The sequence below is a fragment of the Cheilinus undulatus genome, linkage group 11 (genome assembly GCF_018320785.1).
Source record: "Cheilinus undulatus linkage group 11, ASM1832078v1, whole genome shotgun sequence".
NCBI classification, from domain to species: domain Eukaryota; kingdom Metazoa; phylum Chordata; class Actinopteri; order Labriformes; family Labridae; genus Cheilinus; species Cheilinus undulatus.
In genome coordinates, this window is record NC_054875.1 from 498852 (window position 1) to 525000 (window position 26149).

General features: G+C 42.1%; 1 protein-coding gene across 1 annotated transcript in view; it reads left to right on the top strand.

The window, feature by feature from the left end:
* The first annotated feature begins 4698 nt into the window (after window positions 1–4698).
* The window catches only part of kif3b (kinesin family member 3B), a 30621-nt gene continuing 9170 nt past the window's right edge, over window positions 4699–26149 (top strand). Inside the window, exons 1-7 of the mRNA XM_041799091.1 lie at window positions 4699–4862; window positions 13273–14779; window positions 14856–14957; window positions 15066–15188; window positions 18048–18166; window positions 18543–18659; window positions 26069–26149. The exon at window positions 26069–26149 is cut by the window's right edge and continues 25 nt beyond it. Coding sequence (XP_041655025.1) covers window positions 13370–14779; window positions 14856–14957; window positions 15066–15188; window positions 18048–18166; window positions 18543–18659; window positions 26069–26149 — 1952 coding nt within the window. The 5' untranslated portion in view covers window positions 4699–4862; window positions 13273–13369. The remainder of the gene's footprint in view (window positions 4863–13272; window positions 14780–14855; window positions 14958–15065; window positions 15189–18047; window positions 18167–18542; window positions 18660–26068) is intronic.

The window sequence follows — 26149 nt, forward strand, 5'->3', positions numbered from 1 at the left end:
AAGAAGAAGGTCTGAGGAGGTTTAGAAGAAGAAGAAGGTCTAAGGAGGTTTAGATGAAGAAGAAGGTCTGAGGAGGTTTAGATGAAGAAGAAGGTCTAAGGAGGTTTAGAGGAAGAAGAAGGTCTGAGGAGGTTTAGATGAAGAAGAAGGTCTGAGGAGGTTTAGATGAAGAAGGTCTGAGGAGGTTTAGATGAAGAAGAAGGTCTGAGGAGGTTTAGAAGAAGAAGAAGGTCTGAGGAGGTTTAGATGAAGAAGGTCTGAGGAGGTTTAGAAGAAGAAGGTCTGAGGAGGTTTAGAAGAAGAAGAAGGTCTGAGGAGGTTTAGAAGAAGAAGGTCTGAGGAGGTTTAGAAGAAGAAGGTCTGAGGAGGTTTAGAAGAAGAAGGTCTGAGGAGGTTTAGAAGAAGAAGGTCTGAGGAGGTTTAGATGAAGAAGGTCTGAGGAGGTTTAGAAGAAGAAGAAGGTCTGAGGAGGTTTAGATGAAGAAGGTCTGAGGAGGTTTAGATGAAGAAGAAGGTCTGAGGAGGTTTAGATGAAGAAGAAGGTCTGAGGAGGTTTAGAGGAAGAAGGTCTGAGGAGGTTTAGAGGAAGAAGGTCTGAGGAGGTTTAGAAGAAGAAGGTCTGAGGAGGTTTAGAAGAAGAAGGTCTGAGGAGGTTTAGAAGAAGAAGGTCTGAGGAGGTTTAGAAGAAGAAGAAGGTCTGAGGAGGTTTAGAAGAAGAAGGTCTGAGGAGGTTTAGAAGAAGAAGGTCTGAGGAGGTTTAGAGGAAGAAGGTCTGAGGAGGTTTAGAAGAAGAAGAAGGTCTGAGGAGGTTTAGATGAAGAAGGTCTGAGGAGGTTTAGAAGAAGAAGGTCTGAGGAGGTTTAGAAGAAGAAGAAGGTCTGAGGAGGTTTAGATGAAGAAGGTCTGAGGAGGTTTAGAAGAAGAAGGTCTGAGGAGGTTTAGAGGAAGAAGAAGGTCTGAGGAGGTTTAGAGGAAGAAGGTCTGAGGAGGTTTAGAGGAAGAAGGTCAGGAGGTTCAGATGAAGAAGGTCTGAGGAGGTTTAGAGGAAGAAGGTCTGAGGAGGTTTAGATGAAGAAGAAGGTCTGAGGAGGTTTAGAAGAAGAAGAAGGTCTAAGGAGGTTTAGATGAAGAAGAAGGTCTGAGGAGGTTTAGAGGAAGAAGGTCTGAGGAGGTTTAGAAGAAGAAGAAGGTCTGAGGAGGTTTAGATGAAGAAGGTCTGAGGAGGTTTAGAAGAAGAAGGTCTGAGGAGGTTTAGAAGAAGAAGAAGGTCTGAGGAGGTTTAGATGAAGAAGGTCTGAGGAGGTTTAGAAGAAGAAGGTCTGAGGAGGTTTAGAGGAAGAAGAAGGTCTGAGGAGGTTTAGAGGAAGAAGGTCTGAGGAGGTTTAGAGGAAGAAGGTCTGAGGAGGTTTAGATGAAGAAGGTCTGAGGAGGTTTAGAGGAAGAAGGTCTGAGGAGGTTTAGATGAAGAAGAAGGTCTGAGGAGGTTTAGAAGAAGAAGAAGGTCTAAGGAGGTTTAGATGAAGAAGAAGGTCTGAGGAGGTTTAGAGGAAGAAGAAGGTCTGAGGAGGTTTAGAAGAAGAAGAAGGTCTAAGGAGGTTTAGATGAAGAAGAAGGTCTGAGGAGGTTTAGAAGAAGAAGAAGGTCTGAGGAGGTTTAGAAGAAGAAGAAGGTCTGAGGAGGTTTAGATGAAGAAGAAGGTCTGAGGAGGTTTAGATGAAGAAGGTCTGAGGAGGTTTAGATGAAGAAGAAGGTCTGAGGAGGTTTAGATGAAGAAGAAGGTCTGAGGAGGTTTAGATGAAGAAGAAGGTCTGAGGAGGTTTAGATGAAGAAGAAGGTCTGAGGAGGTTTAGATGAAGAAGAAGGTCTGAGGAGGTTTAGATGAAGAAGAAGGTCTGAGGAGGTTTAGATGAAGAAGAAGGTCTGAGGAGGTTTAGATGAAGAAGGTCTGAGGAGGTTTAGATGAAGAAGGTCTGAGGAGGTTTAGAAGAAGAAGGTCTGAGGAGGTTTAGAGGAAGAAGAAGGTCTGAGGAGGTTTAGAGGAAGAAGAAGGTCTGAGGAGGTTTAGAAGAAGAAGGTCTGAGGAGGTTTAGATGAAGAAGGTCTGAGGAGGTTTAGAAGAAGAAGGTCTGAGGAGGTTTAGAAGAAGAAGAAGGTCTGAGGAGGTTTAGAAGAAGAAGGTCTGAGGAGGTTTAGATGAAGAAGAAGGTCTGAGGAGGTTTAGAGGAAGAAGGTCTGAGGAGGTTTAGAAGAAGAAGGTCTGAGGAGGTTTAGAAGAAGAAGAAGGTCTGAGGAGGTTTAGAAGAAGAAGGTCTGAGGAGGTTTAGATGAAGAAGAAGGTCTGAGGAGGTTTAGAAGAAGAAGAAGGTCTGAGGAGGTTTAGAAGAAGAAGAAGGTCTGAGGAGGTTTAGAAGAAGAAGGTCTGAGGAGGTTTAGAAGAAGAAGAAGGTCTGAGGAGGTTTAGAAGAAGAAGGTCTGAGGAGGTTTAGAGGAAGAAGGTCTGAGGAGGTTTAGAAGAAGAAGGTCTGAGGAGGTTTAGAAGAAGAAGAAGGTCTGAGGAGGTTTAGAAGAAGAAGAAGGTCTGAGGAGGTTTAGAGGAAGAAGAAGGTCTGAGGAGGTTTAGAAGAAGAAGGTCTGAGGAGGTTTAGATGAAGAAGAAGGTCTGAGGAGGTTTAGAGGAAGAAGAAGGTCTGAGGAGGTTTAGAAGAAGAAGGTCTGAGGAGGTTTAGATGAAGAAGAAGGTCTGAGGAGGTTTAGATGAAGAAGAAGGTCTGAGGAGGTTTAGAGGAAGAAGGTCTGAGGAGGTTTAGATGAAGAAGAAGGTCTGAGGAGGTTTAGAGGAAGAAGGTCTGAGGAGGTTTAGAGGAAGAAGGTCTGAGGAGGTTTAGATGAAGAAGAAGGTCTAAGGAGGTTTAGATGAAGAAGAAGGTCTGAGGAGGTTTAGATGAAGAAGGTCTGAGGAGGTTTAGAAGAAGAAGGTCTGAGGAGGTTTAGAAGAAGAAGAAGGTCTGAGGAGGTTTAGATGAAGAAGGTCTGAGGAGGTTTAGAAGAAGAAGGTCTGAGGAGGTTTAGAAGAAGAAGAAGGTCTGAGGAGGTTTAGATGAAGAAGGTCTGAGGAGGTTTAGAAGAAGAAGGTCTGAGGAGGTTTAGAGGAAGAAGAAGGTCTGAGGAGGTTTAGAAGAAGAAGAAGGTCTGAGGAGGTTTAGATGAAGAAGAAGGTCTGAGGAGGTTTAGATGAAGAAGGTCTGAGGAGGTTTAGATGAAGAAGAAGGTCTGAGGAGGTTTAGAAGAAGAAGGTCTGAGGAGGTTTAGAGGAAGAAGGTCTGAGGAGGTTTAGATGAAGAAGGTCTGAGGAGGTTTAGAAGAAGAAGAAGGTCTGAGGAGGTTTAGAAGAAGAAGAAGGTCTGAGGAGGTTTAGATGAAGAAGAAGGTCTGAGGAGGTTTAGAGGAAGAAGAAGGTCTGAGGAGGTTTAGAGGAAGAAGAAGGTCTGAGGAGGTTTAGAATAAGAAGAAGGTCTGAGGAGGTTTAGAAGAAGAAGAAGGTCTGAGGAGGTTTAGAGGAAGAAGAAGGTCTGAGGAGGTTTAGAAGAAGAAGAAGGTCTGAGGAGGTTTAGAAGAAGAAGGTCTGAGGAGGTTTAGATGAAGAAGAAGGTCTGAGGAGGTTTAGAGGAAGAAGGTCTGAGGAGGTTTAGAAGAAGAAGGTCTGAGGAGGTTTAGAAGAAGAAGAAGGTCTGAGGAGGTTTAGAAGAAGAAGGTCTGAGGAGGTTTAGATGAAGAAGAAGGTCTGAGGAGGTTTAGAAGAAGAAGGTCTGAGGAGGTTTAGAAGAAGAAGAAGGTCTGAGGAGGTTTAGAAGAAGAAGAAGGTCTGAGGAGGTTTAGAAGAAGAAGGTCTGAGGAGGTTTAGAGGAAGAAGGTCTGAGGAGGTTTAGAGGAAGAAGGTCTGAGGAGGTTTAGAAGAAGAAGGTCTGAGGAGGTTTAGAAGAAGAAGAAGGTCTGAGGAGGTTTAGAAGAAGAAGGTCTGAGGAGGTTTAGATGAAGAAGAAGGTCTGAGGAGGTTTAGAGGAAGAAGGTCTGAGGAGGTTTAGAGGAAGAAGGTCTGAGGAGGTTTAGAAGAAGAAGAAGGTCTGAGGAGGTTTAGAAGAAGAAGAAGGTCTGAGGAGGTTTAGAAGAAGAAGGTCTGAGGAGGTTTAGATGAAGAAGAAGGTCTGAGGAGGTTTAGAGGAAGAAGAAGGTCTGAGGAGGTTTAGAAGAAGAAGGTCTGAGGAGGTTTAGATGAAGAAGAAGGTCTGAGGAGGTTTAGAGGAAGAAGGTCTGAGGAGGTTTAGAGGAAGAAGGTCTGAGGAGGTTTAGATGAAGAAGAAGGTCTGAGGAGGCTTAGATGAAGAAGAAGGTCTGAGGAGGTTTAGAGGAAGAAGGTCTGAGGAGGTTTAGAGGAAGAAGGTCTGAGGAGGTTTAGATGAAGAAGAAGGTCTGAGGAGGTTTAGATGAAGAAGAAGGTCTGAGGAGGTTTAGATGAAGAAGGTCTGAGGAGGTTTAGAAGAAGAAGGTCTGAGGAGGTTTAGAAGAAGAAGAAGGTCTGAGGAGGTTTAGAAGAAGAAGGTCTGAGGAGGTTTAGAAGAAGAAGGTCTGAGGAGGTTTAGAAGAAGAAGAAGGTCTGAGGAGGTTTAGATGAAGAAGGTCTGAGGAGGTTTAGAAGAAGAAGAAGGTCTGAGGAGGTTTAGATGAAGAAGAAGGTCTGAGGAGGATGTTTGGGGGGATGTTTGTGGCTGAAACTGGCAACCCTGTTGATCGGACGGCAGTGAGGATGAGCGGCTAACGGCTAACGGCTAAAGGAGTGGAGTTAAAGCAGCTGCCGACCGTCTCCGGTAAACCTACCGACCTGTCTGTTAATGTGGATTATTGATGATGGTTTATATGTGATATTAATGACGTTAATCCGGTTTTATTCTCTAATCTGACCCGTTCTTTCTGCAGTTACGCCCTCTCTGCTAGCCGTTAGCCAGGTGATGCTAACAGTCTAGGTTACCGGTGTGTTTGTGGTTGCTAGGCCGATCCTAGAGCTCTCTTTGCGGGCAGACTCTGACTGAGACCACGGCACTCAGACTAACCCTTATTCTAACCGACGGAACCGGATTTAACCGACCAGAAAACCGATGATTAGCGATGTTAGACAGTTTAAAGGTGGTCTAGGTGAGATTACCGGGACTGTCAGCAGGTTAGAGACCGGCTCGCCGGCTAACGGACTAGTTAACGAGGTTAACGGCTAGGTTAACGACGAGATAACGAGGTTAACGGCTAGATAACGAGGTTAACGGCTAGATAACTGAGCCAACGACTAGATAACTGAGCCAACGACTAGATAACTGAGCCAACGGCTAGATAACTGAGCCAACGACTAGAGAACTGAGCCAACGACTAGATAACTGAGCCAACGGCTAGATAACTGAGCCAACGGCTAGATAACTGAGCCAACTGCTAGATAACTGAGCCAACTGCTAGATAACTGAGCCAACTGCTAGATAACTGAGCCAACTGCTAGATAACTGAGCCAACTGCTAGATAGGAGCCAAGGCTAGATAACTGAGCCAACGGTTTGAGAACTGAGCCAAGACTAGGATAACTGAGCCAACTGCTGATAACTGAGCCAACTGAGAAGGATGAGACTGAGCCAACTGCTAGAAGGTCTGAGCCAACTGCTAGAGAACTGAGCCAGCGACTGAGGAGGAGACTGAGCCAACGACTAGAGAACTGAGCCAACTGCTAGATAACTGAGCCAGCGGTCTGATAACTGAGCCAACGACTAGAGAACTGAGCCAACTGCTAGATAACTGAGCCAACTGCTAGATAACTGAGCCAACGACTAGATAACTGAGCCAACGACTAGATAACTGAGCCAACTGCTAGATAACTGAGCCAACGGCTAGATAACTGAGCCAACGGCTAGATAACTGAGCCAGAAGGCTGAGGAAACTGAGCCAACGGCTGAGGATAACTGAGCCAGCGACTGAGAACTGAGCCAACGGCTAGATAACTGAGCCAACGACTGAGAACTGAGCCAACTGCTGATAACTGAGCCAACGACTAGATAACTGAGCCAGCGACTGATAACTGAGCCAACGACTAGATAACTGAGCCAGCGGCTGAGAACTGAGCCAACGACTAGAGAACTGAGCCAACCAACTGCTAGATAACTGAGCCAACGACTAGATAACTGAGCCAAGCGACTAGATAACTGAGCCAGCGACTAGATAACTGAGCCAAGCGGCTGATAACTGAGCCAACGACTAGAGAACTGAGCCAACGGCTAGATAACTGAGCCAACGACTAGAGAACTGAGCCAACGGCTAGATAACTGAGCCAACGACTAGAGAACTGAGCCAACTGCTAGATAACTGAGCCAACGACTAGATAACTGAGCCAACGACTAGATAACTGAGCCAACGACTAGATAACTGAGCCAACGGCTAGATAACTGAGCCAACGACTAGAGAACTGAGCCAACTGCTAGATAACTGAGCCAACGACTAGATAACTGAGCCAACGACTAGATAACTGAGCCAACTGCTAGATAACTGAGCCAACGACTAGATAACTGAGCCAACTGCTAGATAACTGAGCCAACTGCTAGATAACTGAGCCAACTGCTAGATAACTGAGCCAACGACTAGATAACTGAGCCAACGACTAGATAACTGAGCCAACTGCTAGATAACTGAGCCAACTGCTAGATAACTGAGCCAACTGCTAGATAACTGAGCCAACTGCTAGATAACTGAGCCGACGACTAGATAACTGAGCCAACGACTAGATAACTGAGCCAACGACTAGAGAACTGAGCCAACGACTAGAGAACTGAGCCAACGACTAGATAACTGAGCCAACGACTAGAGAACTGAGCCAACGACTAGAGAACTGAGCCAACGACTAGATAACTGAGCCAACGACTAGATAACTGAGCCAACTGCTAGATAACTGAGCCAACGACTAGATAACTGAGCCAACGACTAGATAACTGAGCCAACGACTAGATAACTGAGCCAACGACTAGATAACTGAGCCAACGGCTAGATAACTGAGCCAACTGCTAGATAACTGAGCCAACGACTAGATAACTGAGCCAACTGCTAGATAACTGAGCCAACTGCTAGATAACTGAGCCAACTGCTAGATAACTGAGCCAACTGCTAGATAACTGAGCCAACGACTAGATAACTGAGCCAACGACTAGATAACTGAGCCAACGGCTAGATAACTGAGCCAACGGCTAGATAACTGAGCCAACTGCTAGATAACTGAGCCAACTGCTAGATAACTGAGCCAACGACTAGATAACTGAGCCAACGGCTAGATAACTGAGCCAACTGCTAGATAACTGAGCCAACTGCTAGATAACTGAGCCAACGACTAGATAACTGAGCCAACGACTAGATAACTGAGCCAACGGCTAGATAACTGAGCCAACTGCTAGATAACTGAGCCAACTGCTAGATAACTGAGCCAACGACTAGAGAACTGAGCCAACGACTAGATAACTGAGCCAACGACTAGATAACTGAGCCAACGGCTAGATAACTGAGCCAACGACTAGAGAACTGAGCCAACTGCTAGATAACTGAGCCAACGACTAGATAACTGAGCCAACGACTAGATAACTGAGCCAACGACTAGATAACTGAGCCAACTGCTAGATAACTGAGCCAACGACTAGATAACTGAGCCAACGGCTAGATAACTGAGCCAACGACTAGAGAACTGAGCCAACGGCTAGATAACTGAGCCAACGACTAGAGAACTGAGCCAACGGCTAGATAACTGAGCCAACGACTAGAGAACTGAGCCAACTGCTAGATAACTGAGCCAACGACTAGATAACTGAGCCAACGACTAGATAACTGAGCCAACGACTAGATAACTGAGCCAACGGCTAGATAACTGAGCCAACGACTAGAGAACTGAGCCAACTGCTAGATAACTGAGCCAACCACTAGATAACTGAGCCAACCGCTAGATAACTGAGCCAACCGCTAGATAACTGAGCCAACCGCTAGATAACTGAGCCGACGACTAGATAACTGAGCCAACGACTAGATAACTGAGCCAACGACTAGATAACTGAGCCAACTGCTAGATAACTGAGCCAACGACTAGATAACTGAGCCAACGGCTAGATAACTGAGCCAACGACTAGAGAACTGAGCCAACGGCTAGATAACTGAGCCAACGACTAGAGAACTGAGCCAACGGCTAGATAACTGAGCCAACGACTAGAGAACTGAGCCAACTGCTAGATAACTGAGCCAACGACTAGATAACTGAGCCAACGACTAGATAACTGAGCCAACGGCTAGATAACTGAGCCAACGACTAGAGAACTGAGCCAACTGCTAGATAACTGAGCCAACGACTAGATAACTGAGCCAACGACTAGATAACTGAGCCAACTGCTAGATAACTGAGCCAACGACTAGATAACTGAGCCAACTGCTAGATAACTGAGCCAACTGCTAGATAACTGAGCCAACGACTAGATAACTGAGCCAACGACTAGATAACTGAGCCAACTGCTAGATAACTGAGCCAACTGCTAGATAACTGAGCCAACTGCTAGATAACTGAGCCAACTGCTAGATAACTGAGCCGACGACTAGATAACTGAGCCAACTGCTAGATAACTGAGCCAACTGCTAGATAACTGAGCCAACGACTAGATAACTGAGCCAACGACTAGATAACTGAGCCAACTGCTAGATAACTGAGCCAACGACTAGATAACTGAGCCAACTGCTAGATAACTGAGCCAACTGCTAGATAACTGAGCCAACTGCTAGATAACTGAGCCAACGACTAGATAACTGAGCCAACGACTAGATAACTGAGCCAACTGCTAGATAACTGAGCCAACTGCTAGATAACTGAGCCAACTGCTAGATAACTGAGCCAACTGCTAGATAACTGAGCCGACGACTAGATAACTGAGCCAACTGCTAGATAACTGAGCCAACGACTAGATAACTGAGCCAACTGCTAGATAACTGAGCCAACGACTAGATAACTGAGCCAACTGCTAGAGAACTAAGCCAAAGACTAGTTAAGAAGATCAAAACTGCAATTTCAGCTGAAATTGTGGACGAACTTCCTAAATCAGCCAAAAAGCACAACAATAGCAAACAATAGCCTAAACGTAGCTGAAAATGGCATTCAGTAGCTAAAAAAGGATAGGACCCAAATAGTTGAAAAATACCTTTAAAAGAGCCACAATCTAAACAGTGAAGCAAAAACAGCTTGAAGTACATTAACAATCAGTTAGAGTTGTCAAAAATGGTGAAAAAGCCACAAAAATGGGTGAAAAAGGAATGACAAGTGGGGAAAGGGTCAGAAAGTAGCAAAGAATGGGTGAGAAGTGACAAAAAAAATGAGTTGTAGGTGACATAAAATGGTCCATATGTGGCAAAAAAATGAGTGAAAGGTGACTAAAATGGGCAAAAAGCAGTGAAGAGTGGAAAAAATGGGCAACAAATAGGAAACAAGTGGTATTTAGTAGCAAAAGGTAGCTGAAATGGGTGAAAAGTGGTGAAAATGGCAAAAAATGGGATATAGTGGCATAAAGAAGTGGCAAAAATGGCAAAAAAGTGGAAGCAATGGCAACGGGTAGATTAAATGTGTGAAAAATGGCAACAAAAATGGTGAAAAGGGCAAAAATGGGATAAAAGTGGCAACAAGAAGTGGCTAAAATGGGAAAAGGCTAGAAAAAAAGGTAATGACAAAAGGTAGCTTAAATGGGTGAAAATGGGGAGAAAAATGGTGAAAACTGATAAAAAAACAAGTTACACAAAATTGTCAAAATAGGTTAATAAAAAAGTAGGATAAAGTTGTATTTAATGGCAAAAGGTAGCTCATATATGGGTGAGAAATGGCAAAAAATGGTGAAAAAAGGCAAAAAAGTTTCCCCTTTAAGGTTTAAAATGACGACATACAAGAGCCACAGGATGAGTATCTCTGGTTTACAGCTTTAAATCCATTCTAGTAAAATCTACACGAGTGATGGTTAAGGGGAGGGTTGATGCACTCATCTGTGTGTCTGTGTAGGACGTGGTCTTCCTGTAGTCCAGGTTCTGATGTGTTCTTCCTGTAGTCCAGGTTCTGATGTGTTCTACTTGTAGTCCAGGTTCTAATGTGTTCTTCTTGTAGTCCAGGTTCTGATGTGTTCTTCTTGTAGTCCAGGTTCTGATGTGTTCTTCTTGTAATCCAGGTTCTGATGTGTTCTTCTTGTAGTCCAGGTTCTGATGTGTTCTTCCTGTAGTCCAGGTTCTGATGTGTTCTTCCTGTAGTCCAGGTTCTGATGTGTTCTTCTTGTAATCCAGGTTCTGATGTGTTCTTCTTGTAATCCAGGTTCTGATGTGTTCTTCTTGTAGTCCAGGTTCTGATGTGTTCTTCTTGTAGTCCAGGTTCTAATGTGTTCTTCTTGTAGTCCAGGTTCTGATGTGTTCTTCTTGTAGTCCAGGTTCTGATGTGTTCTACTTGTAGTCCAGGTTCTAATGTGTTCTTCTTGTAGTCCAGGTTCTGATGTGTTCTTCTTGTAGTCCAGGTTCTGATGTGTTCTACTTGTAGTCCAGGTTCTGATGTGTTCTTCTTGTAGTCCAGGTTCTGATGTGTTCTTCTTGTAGTCCAGGTTCTGATGTGTTCTACTTGTAGTCCAGGTTCTAATGTGTTCTTCTTGTAGTCCAGGTTCTGATGTGTTCTTCTTGTAGTCCAGGTTCTGATGTGTTCTTCTTGTAGTCCAGGTTCTGATGTGTTCTTCCTGTAATCCAGGTTCTGATGTGTTCTTCCTGTAATCCAGGTTCTAATGTGTTCTTCTTGTAGTCCAGGTTCTGATGTGTTCTTCTTGTAGTCCAGGTTCTAATGTGTTCTTCTTGTAGTCCAGGTTCTGATGTGTTCTTCTTGTAGTCCAGGTTCTGATGTGTTCTTCCTGTAGTCCAGGTTCTAATGTGTTCTTCTTGTAGTCCAGGTTCTGATGTGTTCTTCCTGTAGTCCAGGTTCTGATGTGTTCTACTTGTAGTCCAGGTTCTAATGTGTTCTTCTTGTAGTCCAGGTTCTGATGTGTTCTTCTTGTAATCCAGGTTCTGATGTGTTCTTCTTGTAATCCAGGTTCTGATGTGTTCTTCTTGTAATCCAGGTTCTGATGTGTTCTTCTTGTAATCCAGGTTCTGATGTGTCCTTCTTGTAGTCCAGGTTCTGATGTGTTCTTCTTGTAGTCCAGGTTCTGATGTGTTCTTCCTGTAATCCAGGTTCTGATGTGTTCTTCCTGTAATCCAGGTTCTGATGTGTTCTTCTTGTAATCCAGGTTCTGATGTGTTCTTCCTGTAGTCCAGGTTCTGATGTGTTCTTCTTGTGCTCCAGGTTCTAATGTGTTCTACTTGTAGTCCAGGTTCTGATGTGTTCTTCTTGTAATCCAGGTTCTGATGTGTTCTTCTTGTAATCCAGGTTCTGATGTGTTCTTCTTGTAGTCCAGGTTCTGATGTGTTCTTCCTGTAGTCCAGGTTCTGTTGTGTTCTTCTTGTAATCCAGGTTCTGATGTGTTTTTCTTGTAGTCCAGGTTCTGATGTGTTCTTCTTGTAGTCCAGGTTCTAATGTGTTCTTCTTGTAGTCCAGGTTCTGATGTGTTCTTCCTGTAGTCCAGGTTCTGATGTGTTCTTCCTGTAATCCAGGTTCTAATGTGTTCTTCTTGTAATCCAGGTTCCGATGTGTTCTTCTTGTAATCCAGGTTCTGATGTGTTCTTCTTGTAGTCCAGGTTCTAATGTGTTCTTCCTGTAGTCCAGGTTCTGATGTGTTCTACTTGTAGTCCAGGTTCTGATGTGTTCTTCTTGTAATCCAGGTTCTAATGTGTTCTTCTTGTAGTCCAGGTTCTGATGTGTTTTTCTTGTGCTCCAGGTTCTGATGTGTTTTTCTTGTAGTCCAGGTTCTGATGTGTTTTTCTTGTAGTCCAGGTTCTGATGTGTTCTTCCTTTAGTCCAGGTTCTGATGTGTTTTTCTTGTAGTCCAGGTTCTGATGTGTTTTTCTTGTAGTCCAGGTTCTGATGTGTTTTTTTTGTAGTCCAGGTTCTGATGTGTTTTTTTTGTAGTCCAGGTTCTGATGTGTTTTTTTTGTAGTCCAGGTTCTGATGTGTTTTTTTTGTAGTCCAGGTTCTGATGTGTTCTTCCTTTAGTCCAGGTTCTGATGTGTTCTTCCTTTAGTCCAGGTTCTGATGTGTTTTTCTTGTAGTCCAGGTTCTGATGTGTTTTTCTTGTAGTCCAGGTTCTGATGTGTTTTTTTTGTAGTCCAGGTTCTGATGTGTTCTTCCTTTAGTCCAGGTTCTGATGTGTTCTTCTTGTGCTCCAGGTTCTGATGTGTTTTTCCTTTAGTCCAGGTTCTGATGTGTTTTTCTTGTAGTCCAGGTTCTGATGTGTTTTTTCTTGTAGTCCAGGTTCTGATGTGTTTTTTCTTGTAGTCCAGGTTCTGATGTGTTCTTCCTTTAGTCCAGGTTCTGATGTGTTCTTCTTGTGCTCCAGGTTCTGATGTGTTCTTCCTTTAGTCCAGGTTCTGATGTGTTTTTCTTGTGCTCCAGGTTCTGATGTGTTCTTCCTTTAGTCCAGGTTCTGATGTGTTTTTTTTGTAGTCCAGGTTCTGATGTGTTCTTCCTTTAGTCCAGGTTCTGATGTGTTCTTCTTGTGCTCCAGGTTCTGATGTGTTCTTCCTTTAGTCCAGGTTCTGATGTGTTCTTCTTGTGCTCCAGGTTCTGATGTGTTCTTCCTTTAGTCCAGGTTCTGATGTGTTTTTCTTGTGCTCCAGGTTCTGATGTGTTTTTCTTGTGCTCCAGGTTCTGATGTGTTCTTCCTTTAGTCCAGGTTCTGATGTGTTCTTCCTTTAGTCCAGGTTCTGATGTGTTCTTCTTGTGCTCCAGGTTCTGATGTGTTCTTCCTTTAGTCCAGGTTCTGATGTGTTCTTCTTGTGCTCCAGGTTCTGATGTGTTTTTCTTGTGCTCCAGGTTCTGATGTGTTCTTCCTTTAGTCCAGGTTCTGATGTGTTCTTCTTGTGCTCCAGGTTCTGATGTGTTCTTCTTGTGCTCCAGGTTCTGATGTGTTCTTCCTTTAGTCCAGGTTCTGATGTGTTCTTCTTGTGCTCCAGGTTCTGATGTGTTCTTCCTTTAGTCCAGGTTCTGATGTGTTCTTCCTTTAGTCCAGGTTCTGATGTGTTCTTCTTGTGCTCCAGGTTCTGATGTGTTCTTCTTGTGCTCCAGGTTCCTATGGTGTCGTCGGTCCTGCTGATCCGGTCCTGAAGCTGCGTCTGGAGGTTGGTCAGAGCCGAGCCGTGTTGGCCGGCATCTGCGCCCCATCATGTCCAAGAGTAAGAGCTCCGAGTCGGTGAAGGTGGTGGTCCGCTGTCGGCCCATGAACGAGAAAGAGCGGGCGGCCAAGTTTGAGCGGGTCGTGTCCGTGGACGTCAAACTGGGTCAGATCCAGGTCAGGAACCCCAGAGAGGCGTCTGCCAGCGAGCTTCCTAAAGTCTTCACGTTCGACTCGGTGTACGACTGCAACTCCAAACAGATCGACCTGTATGACGAGACCTTCAGGCCGCTGGTGGAGTCGGTGCTGCTCGGGTTCAACGGGACCATCTTCGCGTACGGCCAGACGGGGACGGGGAAGACCTACACCATGGAGGGGGTGAGGAACGACCCCGAGAGGAGGGGCGTCATCCCTAACTCGTTTGAGCACATCTTCACCCACATCTCCCGCTCCCAGAACCAGCAGTACCTGGTCCGAGCCTCGTACCTGGAGATCTATCAGGAGGAGATCAGAGACTTGCTGTCCAAGGACCAATCACGGCGTCTGGAGCTCAGGGAGCGGCCAGACAGCGGCGTCTACGTCAAAGACCTCTCGTCGTTTGTCACCAAGAGCGTGAGAGAGATCGAGCACGTAATGAATGTGGGGAACCAGAACCGCTCGGTGGGAGCCACCAACATGAACGAGCACAGCTCCCGCTCCCACGCCATCTTCGTCATCACCGTGGAGTGCAGCGAGCTGGGCGTGGACGGCGAGAACCACATCAGGGTGGGCAAACTGAACCTGGTGGATTTAGCAGGGAGCGAGCGTCAGACAAAGACGGGCGCACAGGGCGAGCGTCTGAAAGAGGCCACCAAGATCAACCTGTCGCTGTCGGCTCTAGGAAACGTCATATCGGCGCTGGTCGATGGGCGGAGCAGCCACATCCCCTACAGAGACTCCAAACTCACCCGCCTGCTGCAGGACTCTCTGGGCGGAAACGCCCGCACCGTCATGGTCGCCAACATCGGCCCCGCCTCCTACAATGTAGAGGAGACTCTGACGACGCTGAGGTACTCCAACAGGGCCAAAAACATCAAGAACAAACCCAGGATCAACGAGGACCCCAAAGAGGCCCTGCTGAGGGAGTTCCAGGAGGAGATCGCCAGACTCAAGGCTCAGCTCCAGAAACGCTCCGGGAGGAGGAAGAGGAGGAGGAGGAGGAGGGCCGGGGCAGGGGAAGGCAGCGACGGAGAGGAGCTGGAGGACGGAGAGACAGAGGACGACGAAGAAGACGGGGGCGAGGATAAAGGAGACTACTGGAGGGAGCAGCAGGAGAAGCTGGAGAGAGAGAGGAAGGCCATCATGGAGGACCACAGCCTGGTGGCCGAGGAGAAGACGCGACTCCTGAAGGAGAAGGAGAAGAAGATGGAGGACCTGCAGAAGGAGAGGGAGGCCGGAGAGATGCTGGCCGCCAAAGTCAAGGTGAGTACAGGACGACCGTCTGCCCCCTGTCTGATAGGAAGTCAGAGGTCACTGATGTTTACTGTCCCGTCTCCAGGCCATGGAGAGTAAGCTGCTGGTCGGAGGGAAGAACATCGTAGATCACACCAATGAGCAGCAGAGGATGCTGGAGCAGAGGAGGCAGGAGATCGCTGAACAGGTGAGACAGACCAGGAAGTACCTGGATGATGGTAAACCAGGGATTAACCACAGTTATTAACCACACGTCTTAGAGCAGAGACTGAAGAACATCATGGGTGTGTTTCAGAAACGCCGTGAGCGAGAGATGCAGCAGCAGATGGAGAGTCGGGATGAGGAGACTCTGGAGCTGAAGGAGACGTACAGCTCTCTGCAGCAGGAGGTCGACATCAAAACCAAGAAGCTGAAGAAGGTACCGCCACACTCAGGAGGTCCTTCCTCTACATGGGATAGGTTTGATCCTGAATGTCCCTAAGGGGGTCAGGAAGTGGGAGGGGCAGCCGTTAGAAGAGAAGGTGAACAGAGAACGTTAGAGCCGTACACCTCTAGGTGGCGCTGCACGCTGCAGTTCTCAACAGAGCATTTCTACAGACCAGAGTACCATCACTTTCTGTTTCATTAACCCTGACCCAGCTCAGACCCTTAGACCAGTCTTTAAAACACCAGGATACCTGTAGACCGGCTGGATCTGTGGACCGGCTGGATCTGTGGACTGACTGGATCTGTAGACCGGCTGGATCTGTGGACCGGCTGGATCTGTGGACCGGCTGGATCTGTGGACCGGCTGGATCTGTGGACCGGCTGGATCTGTAGACCGGCTGGATCTGTGGACCGGCTGGATCTGTAGACCTGCTGGATCTGTGGACCCTGACATAGATCAGTCTGCGTTCTCAGGTCTGATCAGCTGATTGTGATTACTCTGAAACCACACCACAGACATCTCTGAATATCAGAATATCATTTTTTTTGAAGTGTTAGAGCTCAGGTATGAATGATGTGTTAATTTTAGCCGCCACAGAGACAGGAAGTAGGTCAGCTTCTAAACTTAGCACCAAAAATAAGGAAATGTGTGCTTGGTAGATTATTTCTTTGTAACAATGTTTCTTGGTAATAAATCTGATACCGTTGGAAAGCCTGTTTATTACCCTGTTTATGCCACATTTGTAAGGATCATGCATTTGTAGGATGAGCAGCAGAGCTGAGTATGTGGGTTGCGTCCATGAAGAATGTGCCAAATGTTCTCTGCCAATGCTCCATCTGCCGTTGACTCTTGTTTGGTGATTGGATGATTGAAGTTTGAAGAAACAAGACAGATTGACAATTGATTGATTTAACAAACAGGAGCCTCCGTAGAAGAACCAATCACAGCCACAACAGCCTGGCTCCTCCTCCTCATGCTGGTCACCAGCCTGGTGTAGATCACTCTGGCACCAACAGCATGTCCAAGCTGATCCCCCAAGAGGTCACTGGGGTTGAGGTCAGGACTGGCAGGCCATTCCATCCTCTCCAGTCCCAGATTCTGGAGGTAGTCTCTGATAAACCCCGCTCTGTGGGGGCGAGTGTTGTCATCTTGGAGGATAGAGTTCTGTCCCAAGACTGTAGAGATATGGGATCACCGCTAGTTGTAGAATCTCATCTCCATCTCTCTCTGCATTGAGATTTCCTCCAATGATGACCAGCCTGGTTATTCCAGTGAGGGAGATGCCGCCCCCACACTGCCTCCACCTAAAGATGTTACTCTATCGGTGCAGCAATCAGCATAGCATTCTCCCCGTCTTCTCCACACTTTGACCCCATGATCCAACTGCTGTAGGCAGAATCTGGACTCATCTCTGAACATAACGTTCCTCCACATGTTCAGGTTCCAGAGCACGTGTTGCTGACACCAGCACAAACAGGCCTGACGGTGAAGGGTAGTCATGGCCTCCTGGCAGCCCTATGAGACCGGAGATTGGCCGTTCAGTCTGTTCTGGATTGTCTGTGCAGAGAGCCGTCGGCCATATCACCCTGCAGACCTTGACTGTAGATCTGTAGAAGACAGCCTACAGTACCTAAGTGCTGACAGGGGGAGGAAACAGTCTTCTTGGGGTGTTGTCTTCTTGGGACGCCCACTTGGCGGCCTGTCTCTGACATTCCCTGTTATATGGAACTTGGCCTTCAGTTTGGAGATGGTACTAGGGTTCGCTCCAACAATGCCGCAACTTGGTTTTGAGGAACTACAACTTGAAGTTGCCCAATCAACGGGCCCAGATCAGTCATATGTGGCATGCTGATTCTTGAAGCAGACATCTACTGACCACTGTAGCCCCGCCCACACTCACAGGTGCTGCCAATCAGGCACCTGATTGGAGCACCTGGGGGAACCAGAAGCTCAAAACAAAAATCAACAGCAACAGCAGAATCAGCTGTGTGACATTGGCAGAGAAGATTTGGCGCATTTTTCATGGGCGCAACCCACATACTCAGCTCTGCTGCTCATCCCACAAATGCATGATCCTTACAAATGTGGCATTGTTTAAAAGGGTAATAAACAGGCTTTTCAACGGTATCAGATTTATTACCAAGAAGCATTGGTACAAAGAAATAATCTACCAAGCACACATTTCATTACTTCTGGTGCTAAGTTTGTTTAAAAACAGAGTAGGAGCACGCCGTGGTTGTCTACACCGTGCTCGTCTGACCGTGTTCGTCTACACCGTGTTCGTCGACACTGTGTTCATCTACGCAATGCTTGTCAACACTTTGGTTGTCTACGCAGTGTTCGTCTACGCCGTGTTCGTCTACGCCGTGCTCGTCTACGCCGTGCTTATCTGCACCGTGCTCATCTATGCCGTGTTTGTCTACACCGTGCTTGTCAACACTTTGGTTGTCTACGCCATGGTTGTCTACGCCGTCTCCGACAGTCCGCTGATTCAGACTCGGTGTCATAAGATCCGATGATAATGCTGCTGCCATGCTTGACCTCTAGTGTGAACGCCACTGAGGCAGTGACCCCCTCTCTGTGACGGCTTTATTTTATTCCAGAATGAACCTACTCACCTGCTCCCTCTTCCTCCTCCCCTCTCTCCTCCTCCTCCTCCCCTCCCCTCTCTCCTCCTCCCCTCTCACCTCTTCCTCCTCCTCCTCCCTTCCCCTCTCCTCCCCTCCCCTCTCTACTCCTCCTCCTCCTCCCCTCTCTCCTCTCCTCCCCTCCCCTCTCTACTCCTCCTCCTCCTCCCCTCTCTCCTCCCCTCTCTCCTCCTCCTCCTCCCCTCTCTTCTCTATCTTCCAGCTGTTTGCAAAGTTGACAGCGGTGAAGGCAGAGATTCAGGACATCCAGGAGCTCCACATCCATGACCGCCAGGATCTGGAGCAGACCCAGAACGAGCTGACCAGAGACCTCAAACTAAAGTAAGAACCCTGCTCTGGTCCTGGACCAGGAAATACTGATCAATATAAAATCATGACGAACTCTAATATGGCATCAGTGTGAACCTCAGTAATACTGGATCATCATGAACCACGCTACAGCAGAGGAGAGGGACGTGCAGATTTCTGATCATCTTAAGAATAAATTAATGTTTAAAAATTCTGAAATGAAAGGGCAGAAAGAGGACCAGATTATGGTACTCTGGTAAAACAATGCTGCACAGTGACGCTGTCCAAACTGGAGCCTCTCTTTATCAGCTTTTCTCCCTGGTTAGGTCATAATCCTGTGAAGAAAGCAGGGGTATCCTGTTCTGTCCTAAATAGAGATTTAAGAGCGCTGTATCTGTTTGTCTCTCAGACACCTGATCATCGAGAACTTCATTCCTCTGGAGGAGAAGAACAAAATTGTTAACAGGGCGTACTTCGATGATGAGGATGAGTACTGGAAGCTGAAGGCCATCACTCGTATGGAGGAGTGAGTCTGCATTTATTACTTATAGCTGAGTTTTCACACTTCTTGTCTCCTTCATGCCTGGGTAAGGAGGCATTATCAAAAATGATCAAAAAGAGCTGTTTTTAAGCTGGATTGTTCTGGTGCCATCAGCATGCAGAGACTGTAGATCTCCAAAAACATCTAATAATAAAAAAATGAAAAAATTTTTATGACCTTTAAAGGATGACATCATCTTCAAAGTCAGGATAGAATTTTTATTAACTTTAGAGGATGACATCATCTTCAAAGTCAGGATAGAATGTTTGTTAACTTCAAAGGATGACATCATCTTCAAAGTCAGGATAGAATGTTTGTTAACTTTAAAGGATGACATCATCTTCAAAGTCAGGATAGAATGTTTGTTAACTTTAAAGGTTGACATCATCTTCAAAGTCAGGATAGAATGTTTGTTAACTTTAAAGGATGACATCATCTTCAAAGTCAGGATAGAATTTTTATTAACTTTAGAGGATGACATCATCTTCAAAGTCAGGATAGAATGTTTGTTAACTTTAAAGGATGACATCATCTTCAAAGTCAGGATATAATATTTATCAACTTTAAAGGATGACATCATCTTCAAATTCAGGATAGAATGTTTGTTAACTTTAAAGGATGACATCATCTTCAAAGTCAGGATAGAATGTTTGTTAACTTTAAAGGATGACATCATCTTCAAAGTCAGGATATAATATTTATCAACTTTAAAGGATGACATCATCTTCAAATTCAGGATAGAATGTTTTATTAACTTTAACAGGATGACATCATCTTCAAAGTCAGGATAGAATGTTTGTTAACTTTAAAGGATGACATCATCTTCAAAGTCAGGATATAATATTTATCAACTTTAAAGGATGACATCATCTTCAAATTCAGGATTGAATATTTATCAACCTTTCAGGATGACATCATCTCCAACGTCAGCATAGAATGTTGTTTCACTTCAACAGGATGACATCAACTTCAATGTCAGGATATAATATTTATCAACTTTAAAGGATGACATCATCTTCAAAGTCAGGATAGAATGTTTCATTAACTTTAACAGGATGACATCATCTTCAAAGTCAGGATAGAATGTTTCATTAACTTTAACAGGATGACATCATCTTCAAAGTCAGGATAGAATGTCTCATTAACTTTAACAGGATGACATCATCTTCAAAGTCAGGATAGAATGTTTCATTAACTTGAACAGGATGACATCATCTTCAAAGTCAGGATAGAATGTTTCATTAACTTGAACAGGATGACATCATCTTCAAAGTCAGGATAGAATGTTTCATTAACTTTAACAGGATGACATCATCTTCAAAGTCAGGATAGAATGTTTCATTAACTTTAACAGGATGACATCATCTTCAAAGTCAGGATAGAATGTTTCATTAACTTTAACAGGATGACATCATCTTCAAAGTCAGGATAGAATGTTTTATTAACTTCAACAGGATGACATCATCTTCAAAGTCAGGATAGAATATTTATCAACTTTAAAAGGATGACATCATCTTCATATTCAGGATAGAATATTTATCAACCTTTGAGGATGACATCATCTCCAACGTCAGGATAGAATGTTGATTCACTTCAACAGGATGACATCAACTTCAAAGTCAGGATATAATGTTTTATGAACTTTAAAACGGTGACATCATCTTCAAAGTCAGGATAGAATGTTTCATTAACTTTAACAGGATGACATCATCTTCAAAGTCAGGATAGAATGTTTCATTAACTTTAACAGGATGACATCATCTTCAAAGTCAGGATAGAATGTTTCATTAACTTTAACAGGATGACGTCATCTTTCAGGATAGAATGTTTCATTAAACAGGATGACGTCATCTTCAACGTCAGGATAGAATGTTTCATTAACTTTAACAGGATGACATCATCTTCAAAGTCAGGATAGAATGTTTCATTAACTTTAACAGGATGACATCATCTTCAAAGTCAGGATAGAATGTTTCATTAACTTTAACAGGATGACGTCATCTTCAAAGTCAGGATAGAATGTTTTATTAACTTTAACAGGATGACATCATCTTCAAAGTCAGGATAGAATATTTATCAACTTTAAAGGATGACATCATCTTCAAATTCAGGATAGAATATTTATCAACTTTAAAGGATGACATCATCTTCAAATTCAGGATAGAATATTTATCAACTTTAAAGGATGACATCATCTTCAAAGTCAGGAGAGAATGTTTTATTAACTTCAACAGGATGATATCAACTTCAAAGTCAGGATAAAATGTTATATTAAGTTTAAAAGAATGAAATCATCTTCAATGTAAGGAACATTGTTTTATGAACTTTTAAAGTATGAAATCAACTTCAACGTCAGGAAAGAATGTTTTATAAACTTTAAAACGGTGACATCATCTTCAAAGTCATGATAGAATGTTGATTCACTTTAAAGGATGACATCATCTTCTAAGTCAGGATAAAATATTTATCAACTTTAAAGGATGACATAATCTTCATAGTCAGGATGGAATATTTCTCAAATTTAAAAGGATGACATCATCTTGAAAGTCAGGATGGAATGTTGATTCACTTTAAAGGATGACATCATCTTCAAATTCAGGATAGAATATTTATCAACCTTTGAGGATGACATCATCTCCAACGTCAGGATAGAATGTTGATTCACTTCAACAGGATGACATCATCTTCAACGTCAGGATAGAATGTTTCATTAACTTTAACAGGATGACATCATCTTCAACGTCAGGATAGAATGTTTATTAACTTTAAAACGGTGACATCATCTTCAAAGTCAGGATAGACTGTTTTATTAACTTCAACAGGATGACATCATCTTCAAAGTTAGGATAGAATGTTAATTAACTTTAAAGGATGACATCATCTCTAAAGTCAGAATAGAATGTTTATGAACTTCAAAGGATGACATCATCTTCAAAGTCTGGAAAGACTGTTTATGACCTTTAAAGGATGACATCATCTTCAAAGTCAGGATAGAATATTAATCAACTTTAAAGGATGACATCATCTTCAAAGTTAGGATAGAATGTTTGTTAACTTTAAAGGATGACATCATCTTCAAAGTCAGGATAGAATGTTTCATTGACTTTAAAGGATGACATCATCTTCAAAGTCAGGATAGAATGTTTTATTAACTTCAACAGGATGACATCATCTTCAAAGTTAGGATAGAATGTTTGTTAATTTTAAAGGATGACATCATCTTCAAAGTCAGGATAGAATGTTTCATTAACTTTAAAGGATGACATCATCTTCAAAGTCAGGATAGAATGTTTTATTAACTTCAACAGGATGACATCATCTTCAAAGTTAGGATAGAATGTTTCATTAACTTTAAAGGATGACATCATCTTCAAAGTCAGGATAGAATGTTTGTTAACTTTAAAGGATGACATCATCTTCAAAGTCAGGATAGAATATGTATCAACTTTAAAGGATGACATCATCTTCAAAGTTAGGATAGAATGTTTATCAACTTTAAAGGATGACATCATCTTCAAAGTCAGGATAGAATGTTTCATTAACTTTAAAGGATGACATCAACTTCAAAGTCAGGATAGAATATTTATCAACTTTAAAGGATGACATCACCTTCAAAGTCAGGATAGACTGTTTATTAACTTTAAAAGGATGACATCATCTTCAAATTCAGGATAGACTGTTAATTAACTTTAAAAGGATGACATCATCTTCAAAGTCAGGATAGAATATTTATCAACTTTAAAGGATGACATCATCTTCAAAGTTAGGATAGAATGTTTGTTAACTGTAAAGGATGACATCATCTTCAAAGTCAGGATAGAATATTAATCAACTTTAAAAGGATGACATCATCTTCAAATTCAGGATAGACTGTTTATTAACTTTAAAAGGATGACATCATCTTCAAAGTCAGGATAGAATGTTTATTAACTTTAAAAGGATGACATCATCTTCAAAGTCAGGATAGACTGTTTATTAACTTTAAAAGGATGACATCATCTTCAAAGTCAGGATAGAATATTTATCAACTTTAAAGGATGACATCATCTTCAAAGTCAGGATAGAATATTTATCAACTTTAAAGGATGACATCATCTTCAAAGTCAGGATAGAATGTTTATCAACTTTAAAGGATGACATCATCTTCAAAGTCAGGATAGAATGTTTATTAACTTTAAAAGGATGACATCATCTTCAAATTCAGGATAGACTGTTTATTAACTTTAAAAGGATGACATCATCTTCAAATTCAGGATAGACTGTTTATTAACTTTAAAAGGATGACATCATCTTCAAAGTCAGGATAGAATGTTTCATTAACTTTAAAGGATGACATCATCTTCAAAATCAGGATAGAATATTTATCAACTTTAAAGGATGACATCATCTTCAAAGTTAGGATAGAATGTTTGTTAACTTTAAAGGATGACATCATCTTCAAAGTCAGGATAGAATGTTTCATTAACTTTAAAGGATGACATCACCTTCAAAGTCAGGATAGAATGTTTTATAAACTTTAAAAGGATGACATCATCTTCAAAGTCAGGATAGAATGTTTATTACCTTCAAAGGATTACATCATGTTCAACGTCAGTATAGAAAGTTTTATGGACTGTAAAAGGATGACATCATCTTCAAAGTCAGGATAGAATATTAATCAACTTTAAAAGGATAACATCATCTTCAAAGTCAGGATAGAATATTAATCAACTTTAAAAGGATGACATCATCTTCAAAGTTAGGATAGACTGTTTATTAACTTTAAAATGATGACATCATCTTCAAAGTCAGGATAGATTATTAATCAACTTTAAAAGGATGACATCATCTTCAAAGTCAGGATAGAATATTTATCAACTTTAAAGGATGACATCATCTTCAAAGTTAGGATAGAATGTTTGTTAACTTTAAAGGATGACATCATCTTCAAAGTCAGGATAGAATGTTTCATTAACTTTAAAGGATGACATCAACTTCAAAGTCAGGATAGAATATTTATCAACTTTAAAAGGATGACATCATCTTCAAAGTCAGGATAGAATATTAATCAACTTTAAAAGGATGACATCATCTTCAAAGTCAGGATAGAATATTTATCAACTTTAAAGGATGACATCATCTTCAAAGTTAGGATAGAATGTTTGTTAACTTTAAAGGATGACATCATCTTCAAAGTCAGGATAGAATATTTATCAACTTTAAAGGATGACATCATCTTCAAAGTTAGGATAGAATGTTTGTTAACTTTAAAGGATGACATCATCTTCAAAGTCAGGATATAATGTTTCATTAACTTTAAAGGCTGACATCAACTTCAAAGTCAGGATAGAATATTTATCACCTTTAAAGGATGACATCATCTTCAAAGTCAGGATAGAATATTAATCATCTTTAAAAGGATGACATCATCTTCAAAGTCAGGATAGAATATTAATCAACTTTAAAAGGATAACATCATCTTCAAAGTCAGGATAGAATATTAATCAACTTTAAAAGGATGACATCATCTTCAAAGTCAGGATAGACTGTTTATTAACTTTAAAATGATGACATCATCTTCAAAGTCAGGATAGAATATTAATCAACTTTAAAAGGATAACATCATCTTCAAAGTCAGGATAGAATATTAATCAACTTTAAAAGGATGACATCATCTTCAAAGTCAGGATAGACTGTTTATTAACTTTAAAATGATGACATCATCTTCAAAGTCAGGATAGAATATTAATCAACTTTAAAAGGATGACATCATCTTCAAAGTCAGGATAGAATATTTATCAACTTTAAAGGATGACATCATCTTCAAAGTTAGGATAGAATGTTTGTTAATTTTAAAGGATGACATCATCTTCAAAGTCAGGATAGAATGTTTCATTAACTTTAAAGGATGACATCAACTTCAAAGTCAGGATAGAATATTTATCAACTTTAAAGGATGACATCATCTTCAAAGTCAGGATAGAATATTTATCATCTTTAAAGGATGACATCATCTTCAAAGTCAGGATAGAATATTAATCAACTTTAAAAGGATGACATCATCTTCAAAGTCAGGATAGAATATTTATCAACTTTAAAGGATGACATCATCTTCAAAGTTAGGATAGAATGTTTGTTAACTTTAAAGGATGACATCATCTTCAAAGTTAGGATAGAATGTTTGTTAACTTTAAAGGATGACATCACCTTAAAAGTTAGGATAGAATGTTTGTTAACTTTAAAGGATGACATCACCTTCAAAGTCAGGATAGAATGTTGATTCACTTTAAAGGATGACATTATCTTCATAGGATGGAATATTTCTCAACTTTAAAAGGATGACATCATCTTGAAAGTCAGAATGGAATGTTGATTACCTTCAAAGGATTACAACATGTTCAACGTCAGGATAGAAAGTTTTATGAACTGTAAAAGGATGACATCATCTTCAAAGTCAGGATAGAATACTTATCATCTTTTAAAGATGACATCATCTTCAAAGTCAGGATAGAATGTTTAATTAACTTTAAAGGATGACATCATCTTCAAAATAAGGATACAATGTTTATTACCTTCAAAGGATTACAACATGTTCAACGTCAGGATAGAAAGTTTTATGAACTGTAAAAGGATGATATCATCTTCAAAGTCAGGATAGAATGTTTATTACCTTCAAATGATGATATAATCTTTAAAGTGAGGATAGAATATTAATCAACTTTAAAAGTATGACATCATCTTCAACATCAGGATAGAATATTAATCAACTTTAAAAGGATGACATCATCTTCAAAGTCAGGATAGACTGTTTATTAACTTTAAAGGATGACATCATCTTCAACGTCAGGATAGAATGTTTGTTACCTTTAAAAGGATGACATCATCTTCAAAGTCAGGATAGAATGTTTGTTACCTTTAAAAGGATGACATCATCTTCAAAGTCAGGATAGAATATTTATCATCTTTAAAAGATGACATCATGTTCAACATCAGGATGGAATATTAATTCATTTTAAAGGATGACATTATCTTTAAAGTTAGGATAGAATGTTTATTAACTTTAAAGGATGACATCATCTTCAAAATAAGAATGGAATGTTGATTCACTTTAAATGATGACAACATCTTCAAGGTAAGGATAGAATTTTTATGAACTTCAAATGATAACATCATATTTGAAGTCAGGATAGAATGTTGTTTAACTTTAAAACGACGACATCATCTTCAAAGTCAGGATAGAATTTTTATGAACTTCAAAGGATGACATCATCTTCAAAGTCAGGATAGAATGTTTCATTAACTTTAAAGGATGACATCACCTTCAAAGTCAGGATAGAATGTTTATTAACTTTAAAGGATGACATCATGTGTATTCCATGATGCTTTCTGACGTGTGTATTTTTCTGCTTTTACAGCGACCATCAGATGATGGGCCGGCCTCTGTCAGCGGTGGGATACAGGCGGCCGCTCTGCCAACACGCCCGCATGGCGATGAT